This window comes from Sciurus carolinensis, chromosome 9 (assembly GCF_902686445.1).
Source record: "Sciurus carolinensis chromosome 9, mSciCar1.2, whole genome shotgun sequence".
Lineage (NCBI taxonomy): Eukaryota > Metazoa > Chordata > Mammalia > Rodentia > Sciuridae > Sciurus > Sciurus carolinensis.
This window is the reverse complement of record NC_062221.1, coordinates 140,579,306-140,589,101: the sequence shown is the minus strand read 5'-3', so window position 1 is coordinate 140,589,101 and position 9,796 is coordinate 140,579,306. Positions and strand designations below refer to the sequence as shown.

General features: G+C 65.1%; 1 protein-coding gene across 1 annotated transcript in view; it reads right to left on the bottom strand.

Annotated features, from left to right (window-relative positions):
- Positions 1-762: 762 nt before the first annotated feature.
- The window catches only part of Col18a1 (collagen type XVIII alpha 1 chain), a 53,900-nt gene continuing 44,866 nt past the window's right edge, over positions 763-9,796 (bottom strand). Inside the window, 10 exon segments of the mRNA XM_047565548.1 lie at positions 763-2,010; positions 2,829-2,944; positions 3,491-3,688; positions 4,226-4,474; positions 5,530-5,562; positions 6,416-6,544; positions 6,861-6,934; positions 7,046-7,199; positions 7,713-7,847; positions 8,141-8,184. Of these exon segments, the coding sequence (XP_047421504.1) occupies positions 1,797-2,010; positions 2,829-2,944; positions 3,491-3,688; positions 4,226-4,474; positions 5,530-5,562; positions 6,416-6,544; positions 6,861-6,934; positions 7,046-7,199; positions 7,713-7,847; positions 8,141-8,184 (1,346 nt within the window). The 3' untranslated portion in view covers positions 763-1,796.

The following is a 9,796-nucleotide window of genomic DNA, read 5'->3' as shown; positions in this document are numbered from 1 at the left end:
CCCTCGGCCAGTCCACGGCTGTCCCTTTGGACAGCTGGGCAGCATCTCTCCTGGCTGACCCTCAGAGTTAGCTCAGCACAGGTGACCACAGAACTCCTGACTGGGATGGGCCATGTGCTGCTCTGCATGGGACCCACCAAGGTTGATGGGCGAAGTGGCCAGGGGGATGCAGGGTCCAGGAGGTGGCGTGTGGGGATGGCCCAGTTTAGCAGAGAGTGGTCAGGGCAGTGGGCACGGGCACACCCACAGAGGAGTGGGCAGCCCTGTGCCAGGCCATGGAGTGGGTAGAGCGTGATGCCGTTGCCCTGTGCCAGCTGCTCCACAGTCTTCAGCCCACAGTGCGGGGTCTGCGGGCGCCTTAGGAGGGAGCCGCTGCCCGTCAGGTGGCCGCGGCACTGCAGGCTGCATAGGCCATGAGCACGAGCTCTGCTGCCTGAGCACCCCAGTGGGGGCCAGGCAGGGGTGGGTGCTCCGTGCTGGCGGGGGCACAGGCTAGCCCCTGCCCAGTGGGCACGTGCAGCACCCAAGTCAGTGGGGACCTGGCTGAACGCCGCTGGCTGCCAAGGAGGTGCCCAGCGGAGAAGGGTGTCCCGCAGTCTGTCACATCTGTGCACATTGCACGCCGGGTGCACACAGCTGCACATAACTCCGGGGGCCCCTGTGTGCCGGTCAGCAGGGAGGGCCAGGCACGGAGGCGCCCGAGGGCTCACTCGGCAGGTTCTGCCTTCTCCCGCGGGGAAGACTGCTCACACACCACGTGTCTGTAAAAGGTCATTTATTTGGTGCCTATTTGAACCGGCTTCATATCACAGGTACAGAACCAGCCCGTGTCCTCCCAGTCCTCAGACAGCAGATCCAGAGGTAGGAGCGTGTCGGCACAGTGGCCACGGTCAGCCCAGTGTGGCCCTGAGCACTGCCAGGCTTCCGGAGCGCTGGGCATGGGATCAGGGCCAGGGACGGCACAGCCTGACTTGTGAGCCCCAGAAAACTCCGGCTCGCACTTGACTCAAGTTCTGAGCAGATCTGGTGTGGTTTCTGGTCACCTGGGAGGCCAGCCAGGAAGAGGCCTGAAGGACCCCACGTCAGGGCTCGCTCTGAGGAAAGTAGCAGATGTGCCAAGTCTGGCCACACTCCTGGCCCTCCACAGTGCTGGGGATCACGGGCAGAACCCGCGGTGGCTGGGCCTTTAGCTGGGGCACTGCTTGCTGCAGAGGGGCAGGAGGCCCAGCTGTCTCGCCCAGCGCCTGGCTGTCCTGTTCACCACCTGCCTCTGGCACAGCCTCTGGGTGGGCGAGGAGGGCCCAGGTGCCCCTGCAGGCCAGGCGTCAGCCCCAGCACCTCCCTCTTCTGGCATGCAAGCGGACCAGGCTGGCGTATGGCCAGGGCACAGGCAGGTAAGAGTCTGCCTGTCAGGGTGGCAGAGGGCCCTCCCCAGCACCTGGGAGTCAGGGACCCTGCAGGCAGGGGAGCACAGGTCTCAGGGCTGGAAGCCCTGAGTCGGCCTCTTGCTGAAATCCCACTGAGGTCTGATTTGGGCCCGGAGGCTCGCTGGGCAGAGGAGAGGGCCATGACAGGCTGGCCAGCACAGGCCAGGAGGGGTGAAGCCGTGGCAGCAGGCTGTCGTAGACTCTTAGAAAACTATACTCTTTGGCTTCCTTTTATTTCTGGAGGATTACATGAAATGTGGACTACATAGGAAAGTGTCCCAGCCGGGTCCCAGGGGCTGGCCAGACGCCCCCTGCCCTGTGCCTGTCCTCAGACGCCCACTGCATGCACTCTTTGAGCCAGCAGAGGCCCTATTTGGAGGAGGAGGTCATGAAGCTGTTCTCGATGCAGAGGACCACATAGGCGTTGTGGCAGCTCGCAGCCTCCTGCCCCAGCAGCCTGCCTGCCAGCAGCGAGGACGCCTGGCCCCTGGCTCCGGTGGCTTCCGTCCGCCACGTCTCACAGTAGCTTTCCGTCAGCCTGCGCCCAGTGGGGTCGGAGCCGTGCCATACACTCTTCTGGGGCCTGCAAGATGCACCTGGCTGTCAGTCAGACCCAGACCACCCCTCCCAGAGCAGAGACTCCTGTCCCGCAGGGGAGGGAAGGCAGAGGCCCACAGCTAGCTGGCCTTGGGGAGAGGGCGGGCTGCGAGGTCCGTGCATTTCCTTAGCGCCACCTCCTGGGTGCACTGGCTGCAGAAGATGGGGGTCGTTGGGGCAGAGCCTGGGCCAGGTGACCTCAGGTCCAGTCTTGCCCAGCTGGGTGGACCTGGCTCCTGGCACCTCACTGACAGGCAGCCAGGTGCTCCACCTGCAGCGGGTCTCAGTGACTCAGCTCCACTCATGGCTCTCAGGCCAGCTGCTTCTCAGAGCAGATGGCTGGGACCTGGGCACCCCCAGGAACACACTGCCCAGCGGACACCCTCAGCCACCCTTTCCAAAGAAGGAGCGCTGGGGGAACAAGCTGTTACGGTGGCACGGAGGGCTGTTGGGCATGAAGCCACTTGGGGACAGTGGTCATCTCCATCACAGGCCAGAGACTCTGCCTTGGGCAGTGAGCCTCAGGATCGTTAGTTCCCTGTGGCGTTTACACTGGGGCACAGGCTGGGCACGTCATGGATGGCGAGTGTGGAGCTGTCCACCGTGGACGCGGGTACTTAAGCACAGGTAGAGCCACAATGCCCTGGAAAACAGTGTGACCATCCACCCGAGCTCTGCTCTCCTGCTCCTCTGGGCTTTGTGCTTGTGCGCGGGGCACGATGGGCTCAGGCCAGAGGCTGAGGCTCCATGCTGGGGCTCCCCTCTGGGGCTCTCCTAGCTGCCCTGCCATGCCACAGGACCTACCAGGCGGGGTGCCTCAGGACATCCCTGCCGTCGAAAGAGAAGATGCGGGCCCCGGGCTTCAGCTGGCCTTGAGTGCCCGAGAACAGGGCCTCCCAGCTGGGAAACAGCACTTCGTCCTGCAGAGAGAAGACGGGTGGGGCTTCATTCCTGGTCAGGTCCAGCCTGGGGGACTAGCCCAGGGAGCCCAGCCCCATCAGGTGCCTCAGTGGACCTCAGGCCCAACAAGACCCAGCTGCATGCAGGGGATCCTAGGCTGCTCCTCACACGGGTCTGCCCCCAGCCCCCTCCTGTCTCAGCGTGCCCACTGCCACTGCTTCTGAGACTCCAAGCCAGTTCACAGAAGGAGCCAAGGAAGGAAGCCATTAAGAGGCCAGGTGGCACGACTCCAGCGGTCACATGAGGACGCGTCACTTGTGTGCGTGCCCAGGGCACCTGGCCCTGCTTCGTGGGTTGGCAACACAGGAGCCCTGGAAACGCAGGGGTTGCCTGAGGCTGCGCAGGCTGTTCTAGGTGGCTGGCCACGCCCAGCTGGTGCCTGCCCAGGAGTCCGCCTGGAGGCCGTGAGCGGCTGCACGTGGGCTCCGGCCTCAGAGGAAGCCCAGGCCTGGGTCTGTCTGAGGACACCTCGCGGCCCCAGCGTCCACAGGACACGCTCCACCCACCTTGAGGTTGACGATGGGCATGGTCCCGCGGTCCGCACGGCGCACGATGCTGTAGAGGTCCTGCAGCCGCGAGGACAGGAAGGCGCGGAAGGTGCCTGCCAGCCCCACGGCCCGCGCCTGCTGGAAGCACTGGAAGTCCGCCCCTCGGATGCCGCGCATGCCGCCCGGCAGCGGGCTATTGAGCGCCACCAGGTGGAGCTGCGGGGAGGCCAACACGTGGCACCACGGCTGAGCCTGTCCCGTGCCGGTGCCCAAGCCCCTGCATGCCACAGCGCCCTGGGGACGGGCCCCAGGGGCTGGGCACCCTTGGCCGTGACGGGTGCCAGGGTGCGTGTGGGGCACTGTGAGCTGCTCTGCCAGGCCCCGGGCTGCAAGGCAAGTCCCGGTCCCACGGCCCCTGGTGTCCCTCCCCATGAGCCCCCCACACGGCCCCTGGTGTCCCTCCCCATGAGCGCAGCCTGACGGGTCCAGAGCATGGCCCGAGTGGCTGTGCGGGCCCCTCTGACACCCCAGAGCCTCCTGGACCTCAAGGGGCCTGACAGACACTTGGTCACTAGAGGACAAGCCTCAGGCTGAACTATGGTCACCATGGGTGGCCCTGTCTAGTCAGAAGCCCAACCACAGTGCCCCAGACCCAGGAACCCTCCCTGGCAGCGGTGGTGGGCCCACACCTCCTCGCACTGCCCCGAGGACCAAGGGGCCAGGTGGACACATGCCCACTCGGGGGTCACTCACCACCGGCTGGAAGTCCTGATGGGTGTGGGCAGGTGAGGCTGTGGGGTGGGTCGGCCGGAGGTGCACATAGGCGCCGTGGTGGTGCGGAGCTCCGGGGTAGGGTTGGGGGTCCGGCAGGTGCGGGGGGATGGCCCGGATGTCGTCTGCTCGCCAGGGCCGCACGGTGGAGTAGGAGTGCTCCCGCCGGGGGTGTGGGCTGCTCTCGTGCAGCTGCACCGCAGGGGGCTGCCGGACAGCCACCTCATTGTCCTGCAGGCCCAGGGCAGTCTGTGCAGGGCTCCCGCACACCAGGACCGGCTGCCCCTGCCAGATCCCTCTTCCCCTGACTGCTTTGGTGCACTTGGAGAGGGCCTGGCTTCAAGGTGGTAAGCAGGGAGCCACACCAGACCCTGGGGGCACGTTGGGGCGTGCTGCAGGAGCAGGGTGGGAGGCCGACCGGCCCTGGACATTTGAGGGGGCAGACTCACTCTCTGCTCAGGGACCCCAGGCCCACTGTGTTCAGAGACTACTGTGCTTGCTGGCCACAGCCCCCTGCAACCCAAGCCAAGGCTCTGACCATGCAGCATTCAGTTCCTGTAGTCTCTGCTGGTCCCCTCAGGGAGGTGACCTCCACGACGCCAGCCCTGGCTCCTCCCTCGCCTTTCCCCAGGACACTGAACACCTGGCGCACCCGAGCTCCCCCTCACACCGTCCCCACAGCTGCCCACACTGTGGGCTTAGCAGGGGGGTATCATGGGTTCCCGTAGTATGGGGGGGCCGCCACTGTTTGCTGAATGAACAAACGAATGGCCGAGCAGAGTCGGCCGAACCCATGAGCATACAGGCTCCAGCAGCCCGGCACACCACATCCCTAAGCCATCCCTTGTTCACCCACACGTCCACCTGTCCATCCAGGTACCAATCCAATAGTCCACCCACCCATCCATCATCTACCCATCCACCACCCACCCATCTGCATGCCCATCCATCCACCCACCACCCTGGGGCCTGCCTGGCATGCCTATTCCCATGCCTGGCACTCCAGGTGAGGAAGGACAGGTGACGATATTGGCCCCAAGGACATCGAGGCTGAGGAGGGCAATAAAGTGCAGGCACAGCTCAAGCCAGCGGCAGTGTCCTCAGGACAGCCAGCAAGGTGGCGGCACTGGCCGCCCGGGACCGCGCGACCCCTCCCAGGAGGGACAGCCTGAGTGGCACACGTCGGCTCCAGGACTCAAGCACCAGGGGTTATTCTGGAAACGTGCCAGCTGGCACTCTGGGCCCACCCTCCAGCCCCCAGAGCCGTGCAGAGCCCTGCTCCTTACCGCGCCGCGGGGCAGGGGTGTCCGGGCCTCCAGCTGCAAGGCAACAGCAGGTCACTGGACATGGCCACAGCCCGTTGCCACCTGCTCACTCCTCCCCAGAGCAGAGCTCACAGGAGCAGGACGGGCTGCAGCCCAGCACCAGGTGCAGGTGGACACCCGGTCACCGTCTGCTGCTGACCCTGCAGCCTGTCCCTGGCCAGATGGGTTCTGGGGGCACCACAGGGTCTGGCTAGGCCTGGGGGCTGGCAATGAAGTGGGGGGACTCCCTGAAGTCAGCTCAGTGTGGACAAAGCTCCCAAGGGTGAGTGGGCTGTCTGGGTCACAGGTGGCCCACACTGGACCTCCCATTTGCCACAGAGAAGACGCAGCCCCACAGCCCTGGGGCACTGACTGTGTCCCTCCTGGTCCTGGGGAGCAGGAACAAGGGTGGGCCTCGTCTTCCGGGCCAAGGCTGGGTGTGTGACAGGAGCCCCGTGTGCCCAAGGACAACCCCACAGCAGGGCTCACCACACACCATGTGGACACAAGGCAGAGCCCCTGCTGGCCGGGCCACGCTGCAGCCTGTGGCTCTGGAGGACAGAGGGGCCTGACGCCTCGTTCCACAGAGGGTCTTGCCTCCTCAGGACTGCGAGGCTGGGCCTCAGGAGCCCACGAGAGCTTCGGGGCCCGGCCCACGCACAGGTGGCACCGTGCGCTCCTCTGCCTTCACCTGAGGCTGCTCAACGGTGGTCTGACCATGTTCTAGAAGTCACCAGGCACACATGGCAGGGCACTGCTGTAGCTGGACGCCAGGCGCCCTGCTGTCCTTCCCGCAAGTCCCGGGCCTGCCATCTCCCAGTGCCCTGTGAGCCCTGTGTACAGGGGGAGTGCTGCCCGGAGAACTTACCAGAACCTTCCGGAACCCGTCTCGGACCCGTACATAGAGTTCCTCCCTCTCGGCCACGAAGACAAGCCAGCCCTCGGGCAGCTCTCGCGCCCTGTCCAGCATGGTCTGGTAGGTGGCCCAGATCCTCACCTGTGGGACCCAAGTCTGCCTGGGTTCCTGCTGCCCACTGGCACCTGCTGGGGCCCCGGGCAAGGGTGGGGAGCAGGGACCCTGGCGTGGCTCTGGGCCTGGGTGAGTGGAGTACTCTGGGGACAGTGGGCCGAGGGAGCAGCCAGGCCTTTCCTTGTGGCCACCCAGGGGAGGTCCTAGGCGTGACCGACATGGGGCCTAGCTCCCTCCGCCATGGCTCTGCACCCCGGGGGACGGGTCTTGAGGCACTTCCCGACCAGCCGCCCTCCCCCTGGACCATCCCAGGTCCACCCACCCCAGCCAGCAGCATGCTTACCCCTGAAGAGGTACCCATGGTTCCAGGGGGGCCGGGGGGGCCGGGGGGGCCGGGGGGGCCAGGGACACTGACAGCTACGAGAGAAGAGCCAAGGTGGAAACAGGCAGCCACACAGGTGGCCCTGCAGGAGCCCCAACAGGCCAAGCCCAGGCCTGACCCCACGCCCCCCACGCCCGCAGACTTACTCTGCCTGTGAGGGCCAGGGAACGACGGGGGTCCTGGGGGGCCAGGGGGGCCAGGGGGGCCAGGGGGGCCCTGGCGCCCCTCATAGCCAATGCCAGGAGGTCCCTGAGGTCCAGGTGGGCCAGGCTGGCCCCGGATGCTCTCTCCCTTCGGACCCTGGAGATGATACCACAACATGCTTTGTCCTGCCCTGCACAGCCATGGCCCGGGCGGGTCAGCTGGGGTCCCCTGCAGTGGGAATGGCCCCTGAGCCCGTCACCTCCCTGTCCCCCATCACTGACTGCACCATGCTGAAGAGCAGCTCCGCGGACAGGAGTGACCCTGAGGACCCTGAGGACCCCAGGCAGAAGCAGGGTCCATGTTCCCTGGAATCCTCAGGGCAGACTAGGTCCTTCACCCTGGGGATTGGTCAGTCCTGCTCAAAGCCAGGGACAGTGGCAGGAGGGCAGCCATTGATGGCAGGTGTCTGGGCCCCTGTGCCCACCCTGGGAGCTGCACTTGACCCGGGAGGGGACAGCCACGCCCCCAACGTCAGGACAACGGCGTGGGTGGCTCGGGCCGTGAGCTTGCAGACACGCCTCAGCTGGGTGGCATCCACAGCTAGGTGGACCTGTGTCTGCACCGGCCTGTGCCATGTGGACGTTCAGCCAGCCTGGGGCCTAGGCTTACCGGCATCCCAGGGTAGCCGGGTGGGCCTGGGGGACCTGGGGGTCCAGGCACACTTGAGCCGAAGAATCCACTGCTGGCCCCAGGCTCCCCCCTCTCGCCTTTCTGTCCGGCGTCTCCTCGGTCTCCCTTCTCTCCCTGCAGAGGGACATGCTGTTCTGAGAGCTCTGCTGCTGGATGGGAGGCAACGGAGACACTGGCCCCACGAGCCACAGGAGGCCTCCCCCACTCGGGTGCTCACCACAGGACAGGGCTCACCTCCCGTCTCTTGCTAAGTTAGCCCAGGCCCAGTCCCCCAAACCTGGAGGGTCCTGAGGGCGCCCCTCTGGGTCAGCTCCCCTCGTGGGGGTGGGCAAGGGGTGGGGGCCAGTCTGACATGGACTGTCAGCACTCTGAACGCCCTCCCCAGCCTGGCCAGCGAAGCCGCCCACCTTCATCTCGGCTCCCAGGCTGAGCAGGTCCAAGGGGAACTGTCCTGCAGAGGGGAGGAGAGGGAGGAGACTGGTGAGCGGCACCAGCGTTGGGTCACCCTCATTTGTCTTCGTGTCCCTTAGCAGGTTTTGTGTTTCTCTGTACAGAAAACGTGTGCAGGTTTATTAAATTCATTCCTAATTAATTGATATTTCTTGATATTTTTGCTAATGGTGCCTTTTCAACATCCATTTTGAATTGCTTCAGACTCCCCATTGCTTTTCCTAAATTGCCTTTATACCCAGTGGGCTGGGTGATCTACTTGTTGGTGCTGGGCCTGTGGGCAGACCCTCTGTAGAACTGCAGGGCCCCTCCTGGACCCTGGGCTGCCCGGCCCTGCAGCACAGCCCAGCCAGCATCTTGGAGCCCAGTGCCCTCTGGGAGGGAGGCGCAGTCCGCTCGGCTCAGGGGAGCCTGCGGGTGGGTACTCAGCCTCTCCAAGGACGCGCTTCCAGTCTGGATGCCTTGATCCTGTTTGTTTTCCATGCAAAGCGTCACATTTCCTTCATTCATTTCTGACCTCCAATGCCCTCCCCTCACGTTGAACCTGTTTGTTCCACATCTTGAGCAGGAGGCTAAGAAACATACTGCTTCAGGGCAGTGACCTTGGGGCAGCATCTCCCATGCTCCCTGAGGACCCTCAGCCAGAGGAGCCCCAGCTCTGGGCCCTCCCTGAGCCCCCCACCTGCTGTCAGTCAAGAAGGCCCTGAGCAGCGGCTCCTGCCTGGCCAGAGTCCTGCAGAGCAGGGCGAGGGCTGTGCCCCCGGGGAGGGTGGCCCCAGCTCCGGACCTCCGCGTGTGGCCCCGGGGAGTGTGGCCCCAGCTCCGGACCTCCGCGTGTGGCCCCGGGGAGGGTGGCCCCAGCTCCGGACCTCCGCGTGTGGCTCCACGTTCCCACTGCACCTGGTGTTCCTAGCTTCTCCTGGACCCATGGACGTGTGGAGCTACATGGCGGTCCTGGCAAGCTGGTGTGGACTGCCCACGCTCGCTAGCCTCTGTGCCTACTGTTCCTGAAGCCTGCAGACTTGCTTTCAGCCTCCTGGGCAAGGCAGGGACTGGTCACCAGAGGCGGATAGTTCTGGGACATTGCCTGGGTACCAGCCCAGGGACACTGATGCTGTGGCACAGAGCCCAGGGACACCATGGGTAAGGCCTGGCTGGGCAGCAGCCCTGGGAGGCTGTGGCTAAGCTGAGGCTCTTCGGTGCCCAGCGGGGACGGAGCTGCCTTTACTTTCAGTTTTTCAGTGCTTGCTGTTCCGCCTCGAGGGTTGTGGTCCGAGGCTCAGGAGCCCCGGCTGGCTGGTTCTGCTGGGCCCTGGACACCACCAGCAGGACCTCCTCCTGGCCACGCCCGTTGGTCTGCACACCTCCCCTCCTTTGCCCTCGGCCCTGTCCTCTCCTGGGGAGGCCCCTGGTGTCGGGCTTGATCCCACCCAGCGTCTGTCTGCAGTGACCATCTGCCTGCTGGCCCGTGGAGGGGGGTCTGGGCCCCACTCACTCTGCTCCTGCTCCCCAGTAGGTGCCCATCACCAGTGACCTCTCCCCTCTTCTGGATCCTTTCATGTGTGGCCATCTCCTGTCCACCAGATGCCCAGCGGCACACTCTTCTCTTCTTG